Source organism: Stenella coeruleoalba (genome assembly GCF_951394435.1).
Source record: "Stenella coeruleoalba genome assembly, chromosome: 7".
Taxonomy (NCBI): domain Eukaryota; kingdom Metazoa; phylum Chordata; class Mammalia; order Artiodactyla; family Delphinidae; genus Stenella; species Stenella coeruleoalba.
The window spans coordinates 19,877,604-19,904,924 of record NC_137153.1 but is presented as its reverse complement, the minus strand read 5'-3'; the positions used below and the strand labels follow the sequence as shown (position 1 = coordinate 19,904,924).

The window sequence follows — 27,321 nt, the reverse complement described above, 5'->3', positions numbered from 1 at the left end:
TCCGCTTTTGCAGAGGGGCTTTTAAACGTTTCCATCTTAGTTCTGAGAGAGTCGGGGATCCGGAAGCCACGTGCTGTGTGACGTTTCTGCCTCTCTGACATAAATCCTCTCTTTCCACTGTCTCCTTGCCAGTCAAAAGCGACCTCTAGCCACTGATGGCTTTTCCATCCATGATTGTGCCAGAAAAATGTGACTTTCCTGATAATTTTCCCTCTTCATGGATTGGCTCGGCCCTTTCTTCTTCATTCTCTTTGCCCTTAAGGCAATTTGCAAAAAAGCCGTCTATTGTTCTTGCTTGTTCTTAGGAATTGCATCAAGAAAAGATGCCGAATAACAGAGCCTTAGCAGTTTAGCCTTCATTCATTCATTCTTTCATTATTTATTTATGTATGAATACACGTGTTGGCCTACACAAACCATATTGACTCTTTAAAAATTAAAAAAAATTATATGTAATTTATTTACCATAAAATCCACTCTTTTAAAGTGTACAATCTTTTTTTTTTATTTTTAGGGTATTCACAGAATTGTGCAACCATCACTCCCATCTAATTTCAGAACGTTTTTACTACTCCCCAAAGAAACCCCGTATCAGTTAGCAGCTGCTTTTGCCATTTCCCAGCCGATGGCAAACAGTAAAGCAGAACGTTCTCTATGGACTTGCTACTCTGGACATTTCATATAAATGGAATCATACACTATGTGGCCTTTGGTGACTGGCTTCTTTCACTTAGCATCATGTCTTCAAGGCTCATGCATGTCGTAGCATGTATCAGTCCTTTTCTCCTTTTTATGGCCAAATAATATTATGCTGTAGGATATACTATATTTTGCTTATCCACTGATCAGTTGATGACATTAGGGTTTGTTTCCACTTTTTGGCTTCTGTGAATGAATGATACTCACTTGTGGACAAGTTTTTGTGTGGACATATGTTTTCATTTCCCTTGGGTATATGTCCAGGAGTGGAATTGCTGGGTCGTGTGGTAATTCTATCTTTAACTTTTTGAGGAGCTGCCAAACTGTTTCTCAAAGTGGCTGCACCAGTTTACATTCCCACCAGCAGTGTCAGAGGGCACGAGTTTCTCCACATTTTTGCCAACGCTTGTTCCTTTCTGCATTAGGATTGTAGCCATCTCTAGGGGTGTGAGAGGTATCTCATTGTGGTTCTGACTCTAGGCTTTATTTCAAGGCCAGTCCGCTTGTTCGCTGACCCTTAGTCACCCTTCTCTTGATCCCTGATGTGAGAACTTGGTCTTGAGTGTGCTTTCCTAACCCTGCATGGGGACATCTGATGTGAAAAGTACAAGGATGTTCGTAGAGATGAGAGAGATTAATTGAAATTAGGGCTCTCTGCCCCCCCCACAGAGGGTACTCTGGGATTCACTGTCTCTGTCCCTGTCTGGCTGGAATGGCCACCTCCTTTCCCTTCAGGCCCCGCTCTGCTCCTCCAGACGCACTGCTGTCTCACGATGGGCCCCAGAGTGAATCCTGTTTTGTGGTTGTTTACGACCACCCTTCATTCTGCTTTATGGTGGGTGGGCAGGTAAATGGTCTTGTGCCATGGAGGGAAGTGGCTGGTGGCCTTGTAGCCTCTTTGCTCCAATGTCCTTCTTCTGACAGCTTCTGTAGCCTGCCAGGCTGGGGCAGTCTCAGCCAAGGACCGGGGATCTCCCAGGCCCGTCTGTTCCTGCCTCAGATGGGCATCCCCCCTCTCCATAGGCCACGGTAATAAAACTAATCACATCCTGCATTTATAGCTTGCAGAGGCTTTACTCACAGCTGCTGTCTCCTGGGACCCTCCCTCTCCCTCTGTAAGATCGATAGGGTGGAGAATATCCCCCACTCCCCATGAGGAAATTGCAGAATAGAGAAGTTAAGTGACTTGACCAAGGCCACCCAACTCATACAAGGCTGAATGAGGACTCAGACCCTGGGCGTCTGGCTCCCTGGACAGCATGTGTCCTGCTTGGCGTGTTGCTGGGGGCCTCAGGTGTGATGCATAGTTTCAGTATGTGCACTGGATCTCAGGCGACTCCATCCTTGCTTTCCGGATGCTTCTGACATAGTGATGAACACCTAATAAAACTGCGAACTGAGAATGGTGCTGGGTGCCTGGGGCTGCACTGATGTGGGTGGGGGGAGGGAGATAACAACGGAAGGATGAGGTCCTGCCCAGTGCCACCACAGTATTGCTCTGTGTAATCTCTGTGGTTTCCACCACTATGAAACCCTGTTCTTTCATCCATACAGTCATTCACTCATTCTGTTGGTCTTTAGTAGGCCACATGGTAGGTCCTGGTCTAGCCATTAGAACTGCAGATATGGGCTCTATTCTTTTTTTTTTTTTTTTTTTAAAGATCGATTTATTGGGCTTCCCTGGTGGCGCAGTGGTTGAGAGTCTGCCTGCCGATGCAGGGGACACGGGTTCGTGCCCCGGTCCAGGAAGATCCCACATGCCGCGGAGCGGCTGGGCCCGTGAGCCATGGCCGCTGAGCCTGCACGTCCGGAGCGTGTGCTCCGCAACGGGAGAAGCCACAACAGTGAGAGGCCCGTGTACCGCCAAAAGAAAAAAAAAAAAAGATTTATTTATTGATTTAGACTGCACTGGGTCTTAGTTGCAGCACGCAGGATCTTCTTTGCGACATGTGGACTTCTTAGTTGCGGCATGTGGACTTCTTAATTGTGGCACGTAGACTTCTTAGCTGCGGCATGCAGACTCAGTTGCGGCATGTGGCCTTCTTAGTTGAGGCATGCGGGTTTCTTTGCTGCGGTATGCATGCAGGATCTAGTTCCCTGACCAGGGCTCGAACCAAGCCCCCCTGTATTGGGAGTGTGGAGTCTTACCCACTGGATCACCCGGGAAGTCCCTGGGCTCTATTCTTAAAGAAGTTGCCATCTACTGGGGAGACCCACAAGGAAAGGATTATCATAAAATATGATCATTTCTAGATGAAGGCTCAGGGGCAATAGAGAAGAAGAAATCTTGACAATCTGCCGGAGACGGTCAGGGGGAGGTTTCCCTGAACAGGTCTGAGACTTGAGGGCCTTAAAGGACCATCATGATTTTGCCCTGGAGTCTGATTGTGGGGTGGGCAGCAGGAGGGGGTGTCCTGGCAAAAGAGAGGCATGGGTGAATGGACTGAGGCATGTGGAATTTGGTAAATAAGAGTCTGGTATGCTTTAGAATGTACGAGTACATTAGTTTTGCTGGGTATAAAAAAAAGTTTCGGAGGGAAGGGTGTAGGGGGGAGTCTGGAGGGAAGGTGAGTGGGAAGGATGAGGGTTGTGGTGAGGGCCTGATACCCATGTGTGTCATCCTGTGGGTTGGGCGGGAGTGGTGCTCCCTGTTCCCTGAGGTTGAAGGTGAGCCCTAGTTACCTATTTTTTTCCAGCTCCTCTCCAGTCCCTAGCCCCTTCTGTTTACCGTCAAAGTTCAGCAAGAACTCTCACAAACAGTGCCAAGAGATTCCGACTGTGAGAGTATGTGGCCCAGCATGCAAGGGGGGATTTAGGGTGGAGGAATCTCCTTCGCTAGAGAGACGGGTCCTGGAAGTCTGGAGGCGGGTGTGACAGAGCCTTTGTTGTGCAAGGGCAGTTCTTATGGAGTGTGAGTCTTCGGGGCAGGGAAGTTCTAGTGAGGTACATGGAGGGAAGGGGTCTTGGACTCTGAATTTGGCCTGTGGTGGTTTTTTTTTAAAATAATTTTTAAATTTATTTTTTAAAATAAATTTATTTATTTTATTTTTTGGCTGCATTGGGTCTTTGTTGCTGCATGCAGGCTTTCTCTAGTTGCAGCAAGCGGAGGCTACTCTGTTGTGGTGTGCAGGCTTCTCATTGTGGCGAGCAGGGGCTGCTTTTGCTGCGGAGCACGGGCTCTAGGTGTGCGGGCTTCAGTAGTCGTGGCACATGGGCTCAGTCAGTAGTTGTGGCTCGCTGGCTCTAGAGCGTAGGCTCAGTAGTTGTGGCGCAGGGGCTTAGTTGCTCCGCGGCATGTGGGATCTTCCCGGACCAGGGCTCGAACCTGTGTCCCTTGCATTGGCAGCCACATTCTCAACCACTGTGCCACCAGGGAAGCCCCCTGGCCTATGGTGTTTGAGTTCTACCTTCACTGCTGGACAGTAGTTTCCATTTTCAGAGGAGTCACACGTTTTTTTTTCCCTTTCCTTCCTTCCTTCCTTCCTTTTTAAAAAATTGTAGTAACATATACATAACATAAAGGTTGCCCTTTTAACCATTTTTGAGTGTACAGCTTAATGGCATTAAGTATATTCACACTGTTGTGCAACCATCATCCCCATCCATTTCCAGAGGTTTTTCATCTTCTCAAACTGAAACTCTGTACCCATTAAACACAAACTCCCCCTACCTCATATAAGTGGAATCATACAGTATTTGTCCTTTTGTGACTAGCTTATTTCCCTTAGCATAATATCTTCAAGGTCCATCCATGTTGTAGCATGTGTCAGAATTCCATTCCTTTCGAATAATATTCCATTGTATGTGTATACCTACATTTTTAAATCTACTCAGTGGACATTTGGATTGTTTCCACCTTTTGGCTATTGTGAATAATGCTGCTATGAACGTGGGTATATAAACATCTATTTGAGTCCTTGCTTTCCATTCTTCTGGGCATGTACCCAGAAGTGGAATTGCTGAATCATATGGTAATTCTGAGCCACAGTTTTCTGATCTGTAATATGATGTTTCAAGGTTACTGAGGTGACTTAAATTTGATAGAGGGTACAAAGTCCTGAGCATGTGCCTGGCTCATAATAAATGTTAAGTCCCTTCCTTCCTGAAAGGCCCCTTCCATCCTTTCCTGAAAAGTTTACCTTTTAAAACAAAGCCATTGAAACTATTTTGATGAAAAATTTCTCTCCAAAGTTAGTGCACAGTTCCTTCTAAGTGGAGGAAACAGAACGTAATTTAACCTTGCTTTATGGCCCAGGGTTATTATTTTGAGTCCATGTCCTAGCACTGTGCTCACCTTCAAAGTGGTGGGCCTTTGACAACTCCCACAAATGGTCTCTAGCTGTTGGAAATATTTGTCTCTGTTTCATCATTCTCCACCTCCTCCCTTCCTGTCCTCTCTCACTTCCTGGTGCTGTTAGTGTACCTGACTGTGGTTGTCGCCCTCCCCCATTTAAGTTCACATTTCAAGCCTGCCTTCTGCCTGGGGACCAGATGATTGAGATCCTCATAATTCTGTGAAAGTAGGAAGATACAGACCCTGAATGAGAATCTATAACCACCCCTCCCAAGGGCAACTTATTTTGATCGCATGGAGGTCCTTTATGGACATTTGGTGGAGTTTGAGTGAGGGGGTCAATGGCCAGATTTAGATACTGAGGTGTCAGTGCCTCTGGGAAAGTCACGCCAGGGAGGAGGTGAAAGCCAGGTGAGTACTCTGCCAGGACTGAAGGGCAGGTGGCCAGGTTCCATCTGGACAGTCTCAGAAGGCTTCCTGGAGGAGGGCGAAATGGACCTATTTGGGGAAAGAGGAGGTGAAGAAATGTGTGAGAGAACCTGCCTCCCTCCTATTGAGAATCAAGGGAAGCACAGAGCTAGGAAATGGGCCACTGGCTGCCCCTCAGGCTCCAGGGCCACCAGGCTTTGAACACGTCTTCACTGTAGGACTGATCATCTGACATCTGACCATCTCCATCCTAATCCCCTCACTTGTCAAGTCTGGCATTTACCATAGGAAATATTAGTGTTGTCTTCATTTGGTCTCTTTTGGTATCTGATATCTTATGTGTTTCCCAAAGGCATTTTGTTCAGTTGTGGAAAATGTGTTGAAACTGCTCTCTCTTTGCCTTGAACCTGCATCTTGCATGAGGTCTCTGGGCTGTGGAATTTGAGCAGGAGCGCTTGGGCTGGCCCAGCAAATACTTCAAAGTCTCCCTTCCTGATGAGTAAGGAGCCAGAATGCCCGTTATTATCACTGTTATTTAACATTGTTCTGGAAGTCTTAGCCAATGTAATATGACAAGAAAAGTAAGAAGAAGTAAAACTGTTGGAAAGGAAAAACAAAATGACTGGTATTTGTTAGATGGTTTACCTTAAATATTCACAGGAATTAACTGAAGAAGATATTGGCTCTAAGAAGAAAGTTTATTAAGATGACCCAGTATAAAAATATGTATTCAAAATTAATAGCCTTCCCATATAACAGAAATAACAAATTGGAAAATATAATTTAAAAATCCCATTCACAATAGCAACACAAAATATAAAGTAACTAGGAATTACAAGAATACATTTTTATGTTTTGGTCCTAAGAGAAGACTTCAATAAATTTAAAAAGTGCTATGTTAATGAATAGAAAGACCTAATACTTTAAAGAAGCAGATTCTTTAGAGATTAATTTATACATTCAGTGTGATTCCAACCAAAACTTCAAAATGTGTTTTGTTTTTGTTTTTGTTTTTTTTGGACACCTGACTGAAAGATTCTGGAGTTCTGGTGGAAGAATTAATATGTAATAAGAACTAAGAAAAATTTTTAAAAAGCATAATGAAGAAGGGGAGGAGACCACTACTGGCTTGATATTTAAAAAATTATAAAAATATAATAATTTAGGTGGTATGGTACTAGCTCCAGAAGAGACATATACATCAATAGGGAAAAAAAAGAAAATCCGTTAAGTGCCAGCTGTATTTAAGTATTTAGTGTATGAAAAAGATAACATTTCAAACTCATGGTGAAACTATAATATAGTTGCAGTATTATGCTGGAATAGTTAACTATTTGACAAACGAAGAGTAAGCTCCTCAAATCATATGCCAGAATTCCTTCTAGATTTGGGGTTAGAGTTAAATTTAAACAACAAAGTCAAAAAAGAACCAGAAAAAAATACAGCCAAAGAGTCATAGGAAATATTTCATCAAAGGCAGAAATCAGAAAAGATGGAGACACTTGACTACATAGAAACTAAAACCATTATCAGAGTAAAATAGTTAAAAGAAAAACAAGAAGTAGGAAATTTTATTTGCAATATATATATGACATAGGGTTGATACATTTAAAATATGAAATCTTAACATTTTAATAAAAAGATGAATGCTTTAATAGCAAAAGTAAAGGGTATGAATGAGGTATTCACAAAAGAAGACATAATTCTACCACTAAATTTATGCAAAAATATTCAACCGAAATATTAATAAATACAAGTTAAAATAACAATAAGCTAAGTTTTTTCTACTAAATTTTCAGATGTTAAAAAGAGTTCTAACATCCAGTGTTGTGATGAAATGGGCACTCAGAGACTGCTGGCAGGTGTTTACATTGGTATGGCCTTTCTGGAGGACAGTAAGGCACTATCTAACAGGAGCTTTAAAAACTTATGAGCAAAAAATATTCATACCCCTTGACCCAGAATAATCTATGTGCAAGCATTTAGTTCTTTGTTTCTTCCTTTTTTTAAAAATAAATTTTATTTATTTATTTATTTATTTATTTTTGGCTGCGTTGGGTCTTCGTTGCTGCGCGGGGGCTTTCTCTAGTTGTGGTGAGCGGGGGCTGCTCTTTGTTGTGGTGCGCGGGCTTCTCATTGCGGTGGCTTCTCCTGTTGTAGAGAACGGGTTCTAGGCGCACAGGCTTCAGTAGTTGTGGCACGCGGGCTCAGTAGTTGCGGCTCGCGGGCTCTAGAGCACAGGCTCAGTAGCTGTGGTGCACGGGCTTAGTTGCTCCGCGGCATGTGGGATCTTCCCGGACCAGGGATCAAACCTGTGACCCCTGCATTGGCAGGCGGATTCTTAACCGCTGCGCCACCAGGGAAGCCCAAGCATTTAGTTCTAAGGATGTTCACTGCAACATTATTTATGAGAAAAAATTAGAAACAACCTAAGTGACCAAAATAAGTGATTGGTTAAATTATGGCCGCTTCTAGGACAAAATATTATGGAGTCATTAAAAACCAGTGTAGGAAATATTTGTTAATATGGATATGTTCACAATATATTGATGGAGAAAAGCAGGCCTTGATCACTGTGTCCAATTTGATTCTACTTTTTTTTTAAAAGTTTAGTGAAAAAAAAAGAGTTTAGTGAAGTACAATTTATACTATAAAATTATGATACTATTTTCATAAAGAATATATATGTGTGTGTATAAGTGGGTAGGAATAAAGATTTTATAGGCGCACATCAACATATTAATAGTGATTTTGGGTGACGGAATAATAAAATTTTTTTTCCTCAATTTTTTCTGGTTTTCCAAGTTGTTGGCATTTAAGTGCTTTCACACTTACAGGAGTTTTATAAAAAGAAAATTCCCTTGGAGCTGTCCTTTTCATCTGGGTTGCTGTCTCTTACCCCTGTCATTCCTGGGAAGGAAGAGAACGTAATGTGAGGAAGTATTTGAATTTATGTACAGCCGTGCGGGTGGTCTTTGGGTAGGACCTGAACTCTCCACCATCGACACAGTTATAAAGTGTAATTAAGGCTCCCTGAACAACTGGGTCCCTTATCAAGCTTAAACCTTGTTGTCCAGATACACTGGCTGTTAGTCAGAGTCTTATTAATCGGGGGAAAAAAGACCCATTGAATAGCCAGCCCTCAGCCCCAAATGGGGAGCACATCATGGTACAAGGGCCATGGTTCAGACTCCAGAGATGTTATGTTATGTTTTTGAATTCAGTCCAGGTTCCTAGGAGGAAAACACCCATCAATTATGTTGGCTCTAGATAGATCCCAGTCAACATATGACATCACCAGCTCTTATTTCCCTGCCCGCCTTTATTTGGAGGGGATGCAGGGAGAATTGTGCAACGTTGGAATAAACAGAATAGAGCCCAAATTCCTTGTGCTTTTGTTTCTGGGTTGAGCTCCAGTCTGATAGCTGCTGTTTTCTTCACCATAAACAGTGAGGCAGTGTCATAGCGGCTTTGTACAAGGGAGGAATCATTGTCCAGTTGCTAATTAGAATCCACTGTTTACCACAGTTCTTGTTTGAACTAGGCGCTCTCGCCTTTATTATGTTATTTGGTGTGTGTCCACACGTGATGTCATGCATTAGAGTAGGTGTGAACCTCACACTACTTCAGTCCATATTTTCACGGAAAGATTATTGTCATTAGATCATAGGGTTTGTTTGTTTATCTACTTCAATAGGAGTGCAAACCTGACCCTGTTTGATGAAGTTGCTCGTTGTTCTTTCCTGTTATTGACAATGACCTCGGGCTGGAGCATTTTGACAGAGTTCTTCACATTACGTATGTCAGTATGTATGTTTCTGTCGGTCTCTAATTAGGAAGCTGCAAGTCCTTGAGTTTCTCGCCGGGTTCCCTTCCCAACAAGGAACCAGCAGGAAGGAAAACAGACCCAATCTTAGCACGTGAAAGCCTTGTGGTGTGACTTTTATTTTTTCATGATGTTCCGGACAGCCCTGTAATCTCTTATTTTTGGCAGGCCAGTTCAGAATCTGTGGTCTGGTAGTCCCAGGCAACCAAAAGCTGAGACAAACAGAGGAAGTGTCATTGCTCACATGTTTCCCCAGCCACCTCATCTTGGCCTGACACAGCCAGCTGCCACCCCTCTTCGAGGTGGAGCTGTTCAGAGCCGAGTCTGTCCTAGCCCCAGACGGAGACCCTTTTGGTTGTCCCCCCAACCCCTAGGGTCCCCCCTCCCTCATTACTTTCCTGCATGCTTTCCGTAATTTGTTTCTAGTCTGGAATTTATTTATGGCAGACTTTGTGGTGAAAACTGGGAAGTCTCTTCCATTTTTTTAAAGCAGCCTGGAGTGGGACTTCCCTGGTGGTTCAGCCGTTAAGAACCCGTGCTTCCACTGCAGGGGATGCAGGTTCGATCCCTGGTCGGGGAACTAAGATCCCACATGCACGTGCAAAGATTGGGTCTGTCTGTTTTTGGCTGTGCGGTGTGGCCGAAAGTCCACAGGAAGTAGGATAGGGAGCTCACCTCCTACCCCTCTGCCCCTATCATACGCATGCAGGCACACACGCATGCATGCACACACATGCACACGCATGAACACACACACACAGGCATGCGCATACCCTCTGGTCATCATCCTGGTACCCAGAGCCTTGTGTCTGGTAAAGGATGCTAATGGAAGGGGGTGTGCTCAGGAAATCTGCCAATCCTCCGGGCCTGTGCTTCCACCTCTTAGGGAACCCACCTCCTGCACCTCCCTGCATGGAAAGGGAGAGGGGAGAACAAGGTCATGCATCCCAGCCTGGAGTTACCATAGCCCTTAGGGTTTTGAAAATACAAATAGTTTCAATATTCTAAAAGCCTGCGGAGATTCACACTGCAGTGATGTTTCCAGGGTAAGATCAGGTTTCTTTGCTTGTGATCGGAATGACATGGACTCTGTTAATGATGATTAGTTTGTGTTTTCTGCTCTGCGTGGCCGTTTTTCTTGCGTTTGATTCCTAATGCAAATGGATACATTTCTTCATGCCTAAGACATTCCATTTGATAGGAAGATTGTTTCCATCACGCTGTCCCGGGGTTGGGAGCCGGGTGGGGAGGGTGATTCCCTGGGAGGTGAAAAGTCTATATTTATGTCTTGACAGAGGGTCTCTGTGACTCTTCCTGCTCTAGCATTTACTGTCTTTTATTTTACGACCCCTGCCTACTTGCTGTATAAACAGGACAGATTTGTTTTCTTGTTTTAGTCTTATTTAGTTTTATGCAGAAGACTGTTCAGCTAGATGAACACTTCAAAGTTCCAGTCCTTTCTTGTGGCACCGGGAACCTTGGACCTTCTCTCAATAACGTCTTTATCTGCTCCCTTCCCGCACTCTGTTAACCCCTCATGGGTCCTCCACCTGACCCTGACTCCCCCCCGCTCCCCCCTGCCCTGCCCCTGCCACCTGGCACGCCAGCAGCCCTGAAGGGTGCCCTCAGCCTCCTAGATTCCGTGCCCCTGCGACGCCCGAGCCCTGACCCTCCTCACATTCTACCTCAAAGCACGATCGAGCCTATGGAGACTGACTTTGTGCCAGGACTTAGGCCAAGCAGCCTTATATGCTCAAGATGATACTATTTTACTTTCAATTTACTTAATGAATGTTTGTATAAGACCTACTCTGCCAGGCCACTCGTATACGCCTTTTGGAAACACCATTTCATAACAACCATGTGAGGAGGTACTGTTATATCCATCTCACAGGTAAGGAAACTGAGGCCCAGAGAGGGTGAAGGATCCTGAGTTGTATAGCTAGTGGGTGGCAGAGCCCGGGTGCCACCTTCGGCAGTCTGACCCCAGAGTTCATGCTTTTGACCCCTATGCTATGAGGTAGCCATGGTTGCTATACTTATTTTGCAGATGGGGAAACTGAGGTAAGGGGGTGGGTGGTTTAAGTAACTCGCCTAAGGCCCTAGAGATAGTTAGTGGCACGGCCAAGATTCATCTCCAGACAGGAGAGCTTGGAGCCGGGGCTCTGAACCTGTGCACGCTCTGTGGGGTTTCCGGCACATTCAGTGTGGACAGTTATAGCCCTGGAGACAATTCCCACACAAAAGTTACTGGCTCTAAAAACTTACTGGTGCTCTAACGTTTTTTTCATGAACACGAGTGTACTTAGCCGGTGGAGTTGAGGCCCAGTTGTCCGACCAGGGCATTGGAGAGCCAGCCAGCTCGAGGGCCGGTGAAGTCCATGAGAACCCCCAGGACTTCAGACGGCTTAGAGGAATTCCAGGATCCAGACACGTGCCTGGAGCAAACTTTGTGTTTCTCCCACCGGTAGGTGGGTGTGAGGTGGCATAAAGCTGGCTTGTCTCCAGGCTGAGACTCAGAATGCCTGTCTAATTACAGGAAACAGAGCCCCCTCCAGCAGTTAGCCAACGATTTCAACATCTCTTGGAGAAATTCTACATGAGCCTGGAGTTGGAAGCTTTGATTTCTAATGAGTTTGGCTGGAATTTTCACCTTTGGCTTTTCTTGCCTTCTCCCTGGGCCACGATTTCATCATCCTGCTTCGGAGCTGGCATTTCCTATTAAGTGTCTGTCTGTCTGTCTGTGAGCCCACATGGAGCTGAGAGAAAGCACAGCTTCGGTCCCTGCACTTGGGGCCCGGGGGCCTGGGCTGCGGCCCTGCCTCTGTCTTGAAGGCCTAACAAGGCGCCCTTAGGGGTATCATTTTAGGGCTCCGATTGACAAAGCTAAGAGCAGAGATAAGGGCACAGGAGAACTAAGATGGTGGCCTAGGCATTTCATCATATCCTGGTTAAATTGTCAGTAACCTCTTTGTACAGCGGGTAGATCTGCTCTCTTATGTATTACTTAGTCCCCTACTTGGGTCTTGGAAGGTAGCCATTTATCTGAAACAGAGATGGCCTAGAATAGTGAAAAGAGCTTTGTTTTTTACTCCCTTAAATAGCAAGCAAATAAAGTGAAAATACCAGCACTGCCTGGGGTGACGTTCCGATGCGTGGCTAGAGGCGGTAGGAAGTGATGATGCTTTGGAATGCAACGTGGTCATCTGTATTATGAACTGTAGGAACTCTGACTCTAGGACCCTCTCCAGAGAAAACCGTTTAACATAAGGTGAAAGTTATTTGCGTGAATATGTCCATAGAAACATGACGTATGAGAGAGGAAAATTGGAAGCGCTCTATAGGTTCAACATAGGAGAATGGTGAAGAAAGTTGTGATAGATTCTCCTGAGAATAGTTCCCATAAAAAATGGAATTACAAAGACTCTGAGACAACATGGTATTAAGAAAAAAGCCACAGTTAAGAGTGAGTGGGCTTTTGGTTACACCCACATAAAACATATGTACATGACAGTTGTGGAATATGATATAGAAAAAGATGAACAGTTATGATTAGGATGGTGGGATTATCGGTAATATTTTATCCTGTTATAAAACAAGTAAAGGAAACGACAGATTGTGGATTCAGACCTGGGATTAATTCTGGTACTGGTACATCACTTTATGTGTCTTTAGTGACTTTTGAAACTTCCCTGGGACTCAGATTTCTCATCAGTAAAAAGATAGAACCATTTCTCAGGGTCTCTGGATCTGAACCTTGTCGTAGCCATTAACAGTCTCTTTAAGTGGAGTCTGCCGGACTTGCTTACATCAATAAGCAATTAGTAAAAAAACTCGTGGGCAATTAGTGCCATCGTTGTGCACGGACCATGGAGTCCTTTAAGCACTCCTGGTGGTCAAGCAGTGCTGCAGATTTGTTGCCACCTTTCGCGCCTTGATGACGCCTTGCCTGCAGGCGCTACTCCGCACATCCACTTCAAGTGAGCGGAGAGCAAACCATCGAGTCCACAGAGGCTGGTTTTGAAGTAAAGCCCTGTCTGGCAAAGCGACTCCACTTCCTTCCCTCCCCATGTCCACCGGTCGACGCTGGTGGGCCCCTTCCTGGAAGGTTGACCCACACGTTGTCTACAGATGGGCTCTCAGGCTCCCCACGTCTGCTTTCGATGAGTCGAGGAGAGGATTTCTGCGCATCATTGGGTTGATAAATCCTCTTAAAGGATTTACACGTTATAAATGACCCTTCATTGCCACACGTAGATTTCATTAGCTCAGCCTTTGATCGTACATGCAAGGAGGCCGTGGGCAAGCTATACCAAGCCTCAAAGAAAAAGGTTTTACAAGGTGCTGACATTTTGACAAGCTCTTACCTGGCGCCCCAAATTGAATTTCAATGACCCACATTGGCTGTATCCCGTCTGCCCACCGGGTTCAGTTCATTAGCTGCCCACTTAAGTGAAACTGCATATGTTTTTGATGATAGAAAAGGGTTTAGGTCTGGAAAGTTGAGGTGCGTGCTATTCGTAGATATGCCAAGAAGGTGATGGTGAGTAAAGGCTGTCAAACAAGGCGGGTTGGGATTCGAGCTCTGCAGGCACGTCCCATGGCCCCCATTTCCTCATCTGTGGTGCAAGCATTGTGAACCCACCCTGCCTGCCTGGTTTGAGCATCACACAAGATAAGGCATGTGAGAGCACTTGGTGAACCACTACAGAGCTATACCGAGGTGAGGTTGATATTGTAGCTCTCAAATAAATACAAACAGTGGTACGAAATTATAAAATGGTATGACATTAGAAAATGATTTAACTGTCCCTTTCCTATTTAAAAAAAATTTCTGGAGGCGTGTATATGTTTCCCTAAAGTGGGAAGCTTTGGTTATGCTTTGTGCTAAATTGTGAAAGTGGAATGAAGCCAAGAGGCCTTTCCAAGATCATCGTTAGAATCAGAACTAACACTGGGTTTGGAATCTGGGTCTTCTCTCTGCCCTGCTCCGCACCTTTCCTTTCTCACCCTCTGTCTCCAGCTCTGATTCCTGGGCTCCCAGGGTTACTACCTTCCAGCAGCCTGGGAGCAAGGGGCAACCTCATTCCACCAGGCCCAGGCCACGGGAAGGGAAATCTGGTGGGCAGGGGGCATGGGCTGCAGGTGTGGGGAGCTCCAGGTGCCCGCTTGCAGCTTCTGGATGGGCAGCTCTTTTGGGGCAGCAGGAGCCACCCTTACAGGTGCCGCAGCATGGGGGTCCCACTCGCTTCTCCAGCTGCTGGTCACAGGGATTTGCTGGAGACCGAAGAGGGCCCGGGTCCCCAGATCCATCCACCAGTGAGTGCTGAGCCCAAGACACAGGAAGAGTTGAGGCACAGGAAACTTGCAGAGTGCTGTCTGGAAGCAGGGTCCGTGGTGCTGTGGGTAGTCACACTGAGGTGGTGGGGACGGGGTTGGGATGAATCTGGAGCGTGTTCAGGCAGGGGATAGATAGGGGTGCAGTGGGTGTGAAAGGGAGGCTGGGACATGGGGCGTTGACAGCGATTCAGCCCTTTCCGGAGCTTGGTGGGAAGGGCAGGGCAGGAAGGGAGCAGTAGCCCAGGGATGGAGCAGAGTCATTCCTATATGTACCTTTTATTTAATGTTGATTTAAAAATATTTTTTTTAATGGACTTCTTTTTATTTATCTATTTTTGGCCGCACTGCGTGGCATGTGGGATCTCAGTTCCCTGACCAGGGATCGAACCCATGCCCCCTGCAGTGGAAGCACGGAGTCTTAACCACCGGACCGCCAGGGAAGTACCCTTATGTGAACCGTTTAATGTATTTTTTTCCCAAATAGATTTTAAGTATTTCAGGAGCGTGGTTTATTTCCTCCAAAGCTGGCTGATCATAAGATCACTTAAGAGGTTGTTTGTTTGTTTTATAAATACATTTTCCTGGCTCCTGCCTCGGCCCTTATTCCCCCCAGATCTGGCTTAACGATTCTACCAGCGATCACTGGACACTGAACGGTTTCTTATGGCTCGACTTACTTCATATGAATATACTCGTTTAGTTTTAAAAACAAGATTACATTAAAGGAAGTTCGGGAAAGAGAGAAATTAGGGGATGACCCCAGTGCCTCAAGGTTCGAGCAGTTAGTCTGCCTGCGATTGTTAGGCTAATGACACAGTTCTCTTCTCTGTTTATTGAATTATTGAACTACTTGCTGCCCTTATAAGAAGTAATTCTCAATGAGCCACCCCTCCCGGCTTGCTTTTAAGCAGGAGTGGCTGAACAGGGGCTCTGGAGTCTCCCATCTGGGGTCACAATTCACCTGTGCCAGCTAAGGCCACGTTATGGCCCACCTTCCAGAGTTCTGCCCAGGGCCTCGCAGGGCTGCAGCCCAGGTGCCGTGACGTTGCTCACCTCCTGCAGGCCGGGCCCTCTGCCCCGTGCGCTCTAAGTAACGTGAGCAGCTGACTCAACCTCACTGTCCCTCAGCTCCTTTAACTGAAAACTCAGGCCACCATGGCTCCTCCTGCAGGGGTCTGGTGTGAGGATCGAGGGGGATAATCCAAGGAAGATGCACAGCTTAGTCCTGGACACATGGGAAGTACTTGATGAATATTCATTATTTTTGCCATTCCTCGCATCTTCAGAGTCCGTGAATGACGCTTGAGTTTGTTGTTCCTTTCTTTGGCCAGGGCTAGCCTAAGGCTGGGGGCCCCTTGCCGGCATGCATTCGGGAGGGCTGGGATGTCCCAGTCGCTGTGGTGAGTCTATATGGGGGATGGAAGGGATTGCTGTGTGTGACAAGGACTTTGGTGGAGGGTAGGGGTCCTAAGCTGGGTGTGTGCATTCGCAGAGTCCCATGGCTGGGCCCCTGGGAGGAAGAGTGGTCCAGTCCTCGAGATGGCCGAGGCCTTGCTTGCTAGAGGCACGTGTGATGTTTGGTCTCTCCTGTGTGCCAGTCTTCCTGCTTAATTAATGCTTTGGGGGACACAGAGAAGAGAATACGAATGGTAATTGGTCATATCTGACCAGCACCTGGTAGACTACATCGTATTGAGCGCTCACAAAAATGCGGTGAGGTGCATTTTTATCGCCGGCTTGTAGATGAGAAAACCAGGCACAAATTGTTCTAGGGGCTTCCCTGGTGGCACAGTGGTTAGGAGTCTGCCTGCCAGTGCAGGGGACACGGGTTCGAGCCCTGGTCCGGGAAGATCCCACACACCGTGGAGCCACTAAGCCCATGTGCCACAACTACTGAGCCCACGGGCTGCAACTACTGAAGCCCGCGTGCCTAGAGCCTGTGCTCGGCAACAAGAGAAGCCACCGCCATGAGAATCCCGCGCACCGCAACGAAGAGTAGCCCCCTCTTGCCGCCACTAGAGAAAGCCCGCGCGCAGCAACGAAGACCCAACGCAGCCAAAAGTAAATGATAAATAAATAAATTTATATAACAAAAAAATGTTCTAGATAGTTCCAGCTCTTAGGAAAATGCTTCCTTGCGTTGTGGGAGAAGCAGTATATTTGTGCAAGGCGAGTAGTTAGCCCTGGAAGCACGTGCTTTAGAGGCGCCTTAATGCTTCACAAAGGGATTTATGTGGGAGTTCTCCTTATGAAGGAATGTAACTTTGTCTACCTGCTGGTCTTTTTCAGCGTGTTCCTGTAGCAGGCACTCTTCGGAGTAGTTCCCATATTGACTCATTTACACCTCACTAGAATTCTGTCGCTTAGGTACTAGCATTAACCCCATTTTACAGATGAGGAATCTCAAGTCCACGGAGGCTGAATATCTTGCCCACAGTCACATGCTGAGGAGGTGGCAGGACTGGTCAGGAGCTCAAACATTACCTCTCCTGTGTGTCCCTCTCCTATCCCCAGGCATAGGTGCTTTCTCTTCCCTTTCTGCCTTTTTTCAGAACGAAACTGTCAGGCTGGGCTCCCCAAAGGCTCTTATCTCTCTACCAACAAAAGCCATTCCCTGCTGACTAGGGCACCTGGCATTTCGCTGAGTAGACGCCAGCCCCGAAACTCAGCGGCGGTTTGTGTTGTTATCTCCCTGATGGTTTGCTTTTAATTCAAGTCCATTAATTTATCTAAGATGGAAATGGGTGAGGCCAACGCGCGCGCGCACACACACAGTTAAATGCAGGGCCTGGAGAATGAGGCAGTGCTGATTCTGGAAGGGGAGGCTGGTGATGGGCAGTTCTGATAGTTTCAAGAGCGGCCCCAGGGAGCGCTGGTGGTGTGTGTACCGACTGCAGGAGATTCTAGACCTGCCCCTACAGGGATCTGTGGGTGAGGCTTCGGAGAGGCAGGGGGAGGGCCCGAGCGGGGACCCGGCAAGGCTGACCGCCCCCGCATCTTTCTCCTGCTTTACCTGCTTCTCCCCGCAGCAGACCTGGAATGTTGTTCTCCACCTCAATTCCAGAACCGGGACTGCGGTGGTGATTTTCTACCATCTCTGTGTTCTGAGTACGAAGGGCCCCATGCAAATTGATCAGAAACACTAACCGCTGGCTTTTAAAGAAATCTGGGGTCTTGGATTATGTCAGGGCTGACTTTCTAGGTGTGATGTTGTACTCAGGTCAGCAAGACATCACCCCTGGCTGGGGGGGTGTCACTGGGTGGAGGGTCTGAGCATCTGTCTGTATCGTTTCTTACAACTGCCTGTGAATCTACAGTTACTATAAGACGTTTAAACAATAGGGTCTTTTAAATGCTACAAACTCCAGAGAGGTCCTAGATTTGAATTTTCCAGGAGCAGCATGTTTATGTGGTGTTAACACTTTGCCGATATCCAATAAACGTAACAACAGGGTACCCAAACCACTCAAGGCAATAAAAAGGAAGGAAGTGCTGATACATGCGACGGTGGATGAGCCTTGAAAACGCTATGCTAAGTGAAAGAAGCCAGACGCAAAAGACCACATATTGTATGATTCTTTTTATATGAAATATCCATAGACTCGGATAGCAAATTAGCGGTTGCTTTGGGCCGGGAGTAGCAGAGACGGGAGGGTGTGGGGAGGGGCAGTTGACGGCTATGGGGTTTCTCTTTTGGGCGATGTTCTACAATTAGATTGTGGTGATGGCTGTGTAACTCTGACGAGACTAAAAATTGAACAGTTGAAATGAGTGAATCGGCTGGTATGTGAATTATAGCTCAGTCAAGCTGTTAAAAAAAAGGAGGGTCCTTTGACAGTTTTAAGAGACGTAATAACAGTCCTTTGGAAAGAGCTGGTGTCTTCTAACTACAAGCACTTCTGGACGCTGGTTGGAACCCCTCAGTTCGGGCCGCCGTCCTGGGGCATCTTCTTGGCTGTCTCATAAACCAGGTTCACAGGCCTCCTCCTGAAACCACAGTGGTGTTTCCGATGGCTCATCCCGAGGGAATGAAGACTCAGCGTGTGCCAGATGTTTTACCAGGTGCTTTCACACGCTTTCTTGAACTTCTTACAGCCCTGCACTCAACGGTAGTTGTTTCATGCCCGCGTTTTACGTGTGAAGAGAGGAGGGTCCCAAGGAATATACACAGCAGGGGGGTGAGGCAGCAGGAGTCAGAATCAGAACTTGGGGTTCACCAACCCCAAAGGCCATCCTTTCCTGGTCCGATGCCAGGCTGGGTTGATGAGCTGTCCCTCACGTCTTACAAAAGCGGAGAGAAGTCAGCTGTCAGGCAGAAGCCAGGCTCTCGTAGGGACAGATGGCTTAGGAAAGTCACCAGGGAAAAGGCCTGTGAGTTCCATGCAAGTCATTTCCAGGCTTTGTCCTCAGAGGAGAATCTCTGCTCCCTCCGGAAATGAGTATGATGCTCTGCCCTGTTCCCTGGAGCAGCTCTTCCCGGGAGAGCTTCTATTTAAAGAGAACTGTGGGAAAACATGTGGAGGCTTTTCGTGGACACGTTTCTGAGTGTCATTAGCCCTTGGAGGAAATGTGTTTCTTTCCCTGAAGCCCTCAACTTTGCCTGTGTCCTGAGTGTTCAAGGGTTCGTAACTCTAGGAGCTGCTTTTGGATATATAGAGAACCAGATATTTTTGGTCAGTGATAATGCTGTTGTGTAGTAAACAGGACTCTGATGGTAAAGTGGGCATGAGTGAATGGCGGTTTGGCAGAAGAAATCAGTGGGAAAAGATTTGCCCTCAGTTACTGATGCTCAGAGTGGAAGCTCCCAGGGAGCTTATTAAAAGTTCAGGTTCTCAGGTCCAGCCCAGACCTACAGAATCCGAAAGTCTGGCGGTGATGTCAAGGAACCTGGGTTTTTGGGGTTTTTTTTGCGGTACGCGGGCCTCTCACTGTTGTGGCCTCTCCCGTTGCGGAGCACAGGCTCCGGATGCGCAGGCTCAGCGGCCATGGCTCACAGGCCCAGCTGCTCTGCGGCATGTGGGATCTTCCCGCACCGGGGCACGAACCCGTGTCCCCTGCATCGGCAGGTGGGCTCTCAACCACTGTGCCACCAGGGAAGCCCGGAAGCTGGGTTTTAATAAGCTCTCAAGATAATTTTTATACACCCTGAACTTCAAGGAGCATAGCACCCGATGATCTTACCTATGCTTGGAGTTGAGCAGGAAAATTCTGATTGTGTTCCCAGGAGGGCATGTCCTGATCTTGCAGGGTGGCGTGGGAGCTGGAAGGGAGCATTCATTCATTTGTTGAAAATAGGTATTGAGCACTTCCTATGTCTAGGCACCTACCCCCTGCTCTGAGGGAGTTTACATCCCAGCGACAGGGGATGGGAGGGGGAGAATCAGAGAGTAAAGTACGGAAACGTTGCAGAAACTACTGCACATGGGGGTGCAACCCTGGGATGGTGACATTTAACCCAATCAGAGGGAGAAAAACGAGATGCCCAAGGAAAGAGCAAGGTGAATGGATTTCCAAAGAAAGAGCACTGCTTGTGCAAAGGCCTGGAGGTCGGGGAGTTGGGCAGGTCAAAGAGTGAAGTAAGGCTGGGGTGGCCTGAAGGTGGTGAGCAGGGGGTAGGTGGCAGAGATTATGTTGGAGAGATGAGGAGGGACCGATCTTCAGGACCAAGAAAAGGAGTTAGAATTTCACTCTAGAGATGGTGGACAGCTACCAAAGGCTTTTTGGAGGAACCAAGAAAAGGAGTTAGAATTTCACTCTAGAGATGGTGGACAGCTACCAAAGGCTTTTTTGAGGAGGGCAGGTGATGAAACCAGGGGCGTGACTAGGGAGATACTGCCCAAACTGTGATTGCTACAAAGTCAGGTTTTCATCCTTTTTTTCTTTTTCTTTTTTTTTTTTCTTTTTGCCAGGGGCAGGGGGACACAATTTAAGAAGAAAACTTGAAATCACTTTGTCAGAGTTTCTATGTTAGTATTTTACAGATGGAACAGACTCGTATTAGAAGTGTATATGCTCATTGCTTTTGTTAGGTAACATTATATGTTATATGTATTACAATACCAGCGATGTATTTACCCATTTAATTACATATACTACTACTTATAAAAAGTAAATTTTGTCAAAAGAAAATTCAGCCTAGATGTCTGTATTTTCAAGCATATGAAGCCAAGCTCAGCTGATTACAGTTGAGCAGCGTCTGCAAGATTTGATCCACTTCAGAAATCTGAGCTCACTAGCATTGCCTGGGCTGGCATTTTCTTAGCTGAGAACTGCTTACCTGAGTGTAGAAAATCTAATATTTAGAGGAATGATTCATTGCTTTAGGCATCAAGAGTCCTGGGTTTCGTCTTCTTGGTTATGTAAGTTTGATTCAACCTTGGACACGTCATTTCAGTTTGTATTTCAGTGTCTCTGTGCAGAAGATGAGTAATAATAATCATGGTAACTGGGCAAGAGCTCTTCAGGACCTAGGAGAGACAACATGTGCAAAGGCCATGTGGCAGAAGGGAGGAGGCTGAAAGATGGCCTGTGTATTTGGAGATCAGAGTGCAAGGGGTAGTTGGTCCAGGGTGATTTGTAGAGGTAGGCAGGGGCCAAGCCAAGATCTTGAGGACCTTGTTGGGAACTTTCATTTTTATCTGAAGAGTAAGGGGAAGCCGTTGGAGGATTTAAATTGGGGAGTGACACAAGGTTGACATGCCGTCTCATTGAGTCCTCATAACAAATGTATGAGGTACGTAATATCCCTATTTTAAACCAGCACAGAAACTCAGGGTGGTGGAGATTAAGTGTCTCACCTTGCTGGTGGGGGGTGGAGGCAAGAAAGAGACTGAGGTGAGCCTGACTCCAGAGGCCTCTGTCCTCCGTATCAGCCTACCTCAATAATAATATAACAATAACCGCAGTTTTAAAATGCTTTGAACTCGTAGGATGAAAGATCTCCCTTAAATTACAAAGTGGTATTATGCCGCAGAAATCCGAGTGGTGATGAGAGAGTGGATATGCCGGGGAACTTCTAAAAGGCCCAGTCTGCGTGGCTCCGGTCCAGCATCCTCAAGTTCCTTGCCGTCTGGTAGGGGGCGTCTCACGAGCCAGCTATCAACACAAGGAAGGGCTTGCCGGCTCTGGCCAGCCATCTGACACTGCCATTGTCCGTAAGGACTCATTGTCCTTGAAATGTGCCCGAGCTCTGTGCTTTCAGCGGTTTTGAGCTGGGAAATCAGATCAGGGCAGGTCGTGCGTGGTTTCACTGGAGGAGTCGTGCCGTGCCAAGTTTCTGCTTTCTCCTTCTTGGGTAGTCGGCTGGCTTAAGTGGATTCTTAGAATCTGGTTGTAGAGATCACCATCTCAATTTTGAACCCAAGAAGCCCTTGTTCAGGGTCGAAATGGGGAAACAGCTGCTGGCCCGCAACCCTTGAAGCTCCTGTTGGTGACGACGCATGTCTGTTCCTTTCTAGTTGACCATGTGGTTCCCGAGCCTGGGACCAGCCTGCTGGCTGCCTTCGACCAGTGGAGGGAATGGGCCGACAGCAAGTCCTGCTGCGACTACTCTCTGCACGTGGACATCACCGAGTGGCACAAGGGCATCCAGGAGGAGATGGAGACCCTGGTGAAGGACCACGGTAGGTTGTGCTGCCCCGGCGCCTTCTGGGGATATTTCCTTCTCAGCCCACGAGCTGGCTGAGCCCTGAAGGAGAGCTTCTGGGAAGAGTGCTGATCGATGCCTTCTGCATCCCCGTGCCTGCCAGGAGGGAGGGCTTAGGCTGCAGCTCGTGCTCATTGCAGGTGGCCAGACAGCTAGTCACAGCTTACTGGTGTGAGCGAGCTGTGTGCGCCAGCCAGGCTGGAGAGTTGAGGCTGTGAGAGTGATTTGCCCTCAAAGGGTAACATGGATATCCCAGGGAGGATTCTGGGCGGTCTTAGGAGAGAGCCCGGGACCCTGAGTACAGGACTTGAGCAGTCTCTTCCTGCAGACCCAGAAGAATCAGGGTAGATTTGAGGGAGATGAGGCTCTGGGACCACCTGTGGGCTCTGGCTTTGTCCGTAGGACTATTCTTGGGGGGAAGATTCTAAGCATTGGGTTCTGAAAGATTCCCAGGGAGGCTGGAGGAAATCTTAACCACCTCAAGGTGCCTCTGGGACCCTCATGTCCACAGGAACCTTGGGGGTTTGGGTGGTGTTACCAGACCACATCATCTTTGGGCGCCTCCTTGACCTTGGCTATAGACTGGAGGTCACGTGGGGTAACATGTTGACCTCTTTGGATCCTAATCGTCCAGGAAGTATCTACGCTTTAGAGTTCTGGGACTGCTAAGCTCAGAAATGCCATGAGCTATGAGTAAAATCTAGGCATGGATCTGGTAGCTATCCATAGATTTGGTAGGAAAAGCCTAGAATAAAAATCTGGAGTCTTGGGTTTATCTGTCTGCTTTTCCAGAAGCTAGCTAGTATGACCTTGGGCAAATCACTTAAATTTTATGAGTCTCAATTAGGAAAAAAAATCTCACATGAGGCTATTGGGTTAGATACCTTAAGATTCATTGCAGCATGAATGAATCCTATGTGACAGCAACTAGGTAACCCTTGACCTTTCCCACTTTTGAGAGTACCGACACTCAAATGGATTCAATACTTGTAATAAATTTACTCCCCATCAGCCTGGAGGGTTCCCATAGCAACTGTTGCCTAGCAGGGGACAAGGGCGGGGATGTCCTGAGGCACTGAACCAAGGCAGCTTCCAGCATCCCCGACAACTTGAATTAAGCTCCAAGCCTAGCAGGTTGTCAGTACAGTTGTTTACCATTGTGATGAATGTTGGGCAGGGATGTTTGGTCTGGTGCCTCTGGCAGCAAGAACCCTAAAATGCCAGGGTGAGAACTGTGACATCTGCTGGTCACACTCACAGCCCTTTTCTTGTTAAAAAAACGTTTCTTAAAAATCGGCCTGAAAGGCAATCGGTTTACCGGAGAAACGACATTTATTATAGCTCTTCATCTGCAGGATCTTCTAATTCATCTTCTTGTTAAAGTCACAACCGTTAGGAACAACTTTTATTTTTAACTTTTCCCGTTTAATTGTGATAAAATACAACATAGCGTACACTTTACCATCTTCATCATTTTTAAGTGTGCAGTTCAGTGACATGAAGGACATTCACATTGTTGTGCCCATCACCACCATCCATCTGCAGGCCTTTTCTCATCGTTCCAAAATGCAACTCTGTACCCGTTAAACAATAACTTCCCCTTCGCCCTCCTCCCAGCCCCTGGCAACCCCCATTCTACTTTCTGCGTCTATGAATTTGGCCTGTAGGTGGAATCCTACAGTATTTGTCCTTTTGTGACTGGCGTATTCCCCTTAGCAGAATGTCCTCGAGGCTCATCTCCATAGTGTAGCCTGTGTCAGAATTCCCTTCCGTTTTAAGGCTGGATAATATCCCATTGTGTGGCTGGACCACATTCTGTTTATCCATTCATCCACAGACACATTTTGCTTCCACCTTTTGGCTATTGTGAGTAATGCTGCTGTGAACATGGGTGTACAGATACGGGCAATTTAAAATTTTGATACAGTTTTAACTTTAGAGAAAATTGTAAAAATACTATAAAGAATCCTTATGCACCCTGTTGCCAGATTCGCCCGTTGTTCACATTTTACCACATTCGCTTTATCATTCTCTCCCTGTCTCCATCTCTGTCTCTCTTTGTCTCTCCCTCTTTCTGTCTCTCTGCATACATATGCGCAATATTATTACTTCCTTATTCTCTTCCAGATTATTGGTTTATCTGTTTGTCACGTCTCCACCTCTCTGTTTTGTCTGTCCACTAGGGGTAAATTCCTTCCTCGTGTACATGGCTTTCAAAGATCGCTTCCAGCTAACGGATTCCCAGGTAAGAAAAGCCCGCTCACTGGCATTCGGTATGTTCGGACCACTGCTGTTGTCTTGAAAGCTGCCTCCAGTGAGTGCTCACGGGAAATGGCTGGTGGGTGAAGCCCCGGATGTAACTCCCTTTAGGGAGGGTACGAACCCAGTGCCCTGGTCCCCCAGGACAGGTGTTCCACCAAGCTCTGGAATCAGCCACCTGCCGTGGGCCAGTGTGGCCGAGAGGTGTTCCCCGACCCTCTTCAGCAAACCTGGTGCAGAGAAGGTGTCACCCGAGAGCTTCTCCTAATTCAAGCCCTTTTAGGTTATCCTGCCTCTGTTAATTATCTGTTAATTACCACTGGCCTCGAGAGTGTCAGAAAAGCCGGCCTTAATAGAAGCGGCGAGGGGTCCCTGTGCTGGTCCCTGTGGCTGTCAGGGAGGTGTTGTACTTGTGACCAGGAAGACAGAGGTCCCTGTCTCTGATCCCACCCCCTCCCTCTCTCAGATCTATGAAGTCCTGAGTGTGATCCGGGACATTGGAGCGATTGCTCAAGTCCACGCGGAAAACGGCGACATCATCGCAGAGGTATGTGCTTTCTCTTCCTCACCTCGACGTGACCCACAGGGTGAGAGGCAGGCTCGAGAGTGGAGCAGCTTCCGTAGCTCAGCTCCGGTGGGGAAAAGCGGAGTGACCCAGTAGGACTGTACAAACAGCCTCACTGACAGCGTGAATGTTGGGGACGCACGTGCCGCTCGGCATCTTCTGTAGGACCTGTAGCCTTTCCACAGAGAAGTCCTTCCTCTCAGCGCTGTGACGCGGCTGCCTGTGGATGTCCACGTATAGATATCTTACACTGTAGCCCAGGGCTGGGGACACATTGGCTTTCGGCATCCCAGGGGACAGCTGCACATATTTGGGAGGCTGTAACTGATCTGTCATAGCTCGGGCAGCAGTGGAAGCAGGGTACCGTGCCCTCTCTTCGTGGGGTCTTGGGATGAGAGCTAAGTGGTCAGCGTGCCAGTTTTTTTTGCGGTACGCGGTCCTCTCACCGTTGCGGCCTCTCCCGTTGCGGAGCACAGGCTCCGGACGCGCAGGCCCAGTGGCCGTGACTCACGGGCCCAGCCGCTCCGCGGCATGTGGGATCTTCCCGGACCGGGGCACGAACCCGCGTCCCCTGCATCGGCAGGCGGACTCTCAACCACTGCGCCACCAGGGAAGCCCCAGCGTGCCATTTTGAGGTCTTGCCCGAGTAATTTTTACCCACGTCTCAGCAGTCAGAGCCATCTAAGGTCCAGCTCTCCCTGAAAGTCTGCTTTTCTTTAAACATTGCAGGAGCAGCAGAGGATCCTGGATCTGGGCATCACGGGCCCTGAGGGACATGTGCTGAGCCGGCCCGAGGAGGTGAGCGTCTGTTGGACGGAATGCATGAATCCTTGTTCTGGGGTGGGCGCCACCAGAGCCACAGAGAACCCACCTCCTGCCTGTTGAGAATTGGGCTTCTCGGGTGCTGATTTTGGTCCCTCTGAGAAGTCACATCACCCCCTGAGAAGCGTCTACACAGGCGAAGTGAAGGGTTAGACTGTGCTGTGGGGTAAAGCAGCATGGCTTGTTTAGCCTAAAGACTCCTCTTTCTGTCTCTAATTCTTCAAGCCCTTTCTTGGGTAGACAGACACAAACAGCTTTTTATTAGCATCCAGCAGTTGGGGTTTTGTGGTTCATAAGCCAGGGCCTTCAGAATCTTACCATAACAGCTCTTCTAAGTGTCTAGAAAGCAGAAGGGGGACCGTAAGTTTTTCCATGGTAAGTCTGCACAGGGTATAACATAATCAGCAGAGTGTGGTAGACAGAATCTTTCAAAATCGAGGAGGGAAAACTCAGAGCAGGGTTCTTGCTGGCCCCGACGTTGAGAGTCACCGTCCTGGGTGGCGAGGGTTGTGAGTGAGAAGGGCGTGCTCACATCTTACGGGACAGAGAACCTGTTTTTCTAAATTAGAATCTGTGGCCTCTGAATGCTTTTCAGGCTCTTGAAGGAAAGGCTCAAGGGCAGGCGTTGGAGGACTCGGCAGCTCTGAGCAGAGGATGCTGGGGGGTCTCATGGAAATGAATAGATTTTTGTCCTTCCAGGAAAAGAGACAGGCAGAGGGGGCAGATAAACTCATCACGGGAGTGGATGGTGACTTAAAATTAGGATTTTTCCTCCTGGAAACAGGTGGAGGGAGTTGCTGGGTGAGAGGGGTACTTGCACAGATACTCCGAAGATTCCTTTCTGTGCCTTTGTTTCCCCTTCAAGGCTGGCCTCGGTGATCATTTTAACCGCATCTCCCTGGATAAAGCTGTGGGAGTGGGAAGGGCGGCGCAGGCATGACGGTCCCCAGACCCATCCTCCTTGGAGGTGGCTGGCCCTGCGTTCAGTCTTGAAACAGTTTTGGGATCGGCCTTGGAGCTGCAAGGTCTCCAGGAGGGGCAGAGGGCTACCTCTCCCTTCTTTTCCTTGTAAGCCCCACTGGGAGCTAGCATTTCCTGAGCACCCAGAGGTGCCAGACACTGCGTAACAGCCCACATTTCAGCTTTAGAGCGTCCTGTGAGGGCAACGCAACACAGCCTCCTTCTCACAACTCCAGGGGGCGCCATTCAGTCCATTGCACGGCTGGATCCAGGGGACCCATTCCATTCTGCTGCCTGTGTGTGGTGCTGCCCGGAGGTGTCCTGCAGTGAAGTGTGTCTCGTGTAAAGAAATCAGGGGGGTGTGAAGTTTAGCATCAGAGAGCTAGAAAGTGCAAGCCCTCCCGACCCCTCAGTGTGTACACACACACACCCCGGAACCCAAGCTCAGTGGGAAGCCAGCGGGCCTGTGTAACCAGGTGGTG

General features: G+C 47.7%; 1 protein-coding gene across 3 annotated transcripts in view; it reads left to right on the top strand.

Annotated features, from left to right (window-relative positions):
* Nucleotides 1–27,321, top strand: part of DPYSL2 (dihydropyrimidinase like 2) — a 116,027-nt gene that overhangs the window by 62,476 nt on the left and 26,230 nt on the right. For all 3 annotated transcript variants that reach the window (XM_079927782.1, XM_079927784.1, XM_079927783.1), the window contains exons 4-7: nt 22,046–22,210; nt 24,417–24,478; nt 24,959–25,039; nt 25,787–25,855. In XM_079927782.1, coding sequence (XP_079783908.1) covers nt 22,046–22,210; nt 24,417–24,478; nt 24,959–25,039; nt 25,787–25,855 — 377 coding nt within the window. The remainder of the gene's footprint in view (nt 1–22,045; nt 22,211–24,416; nt 24,479–24,958; nt 25,040–25,786; nt 25,856–27,321) is intronic.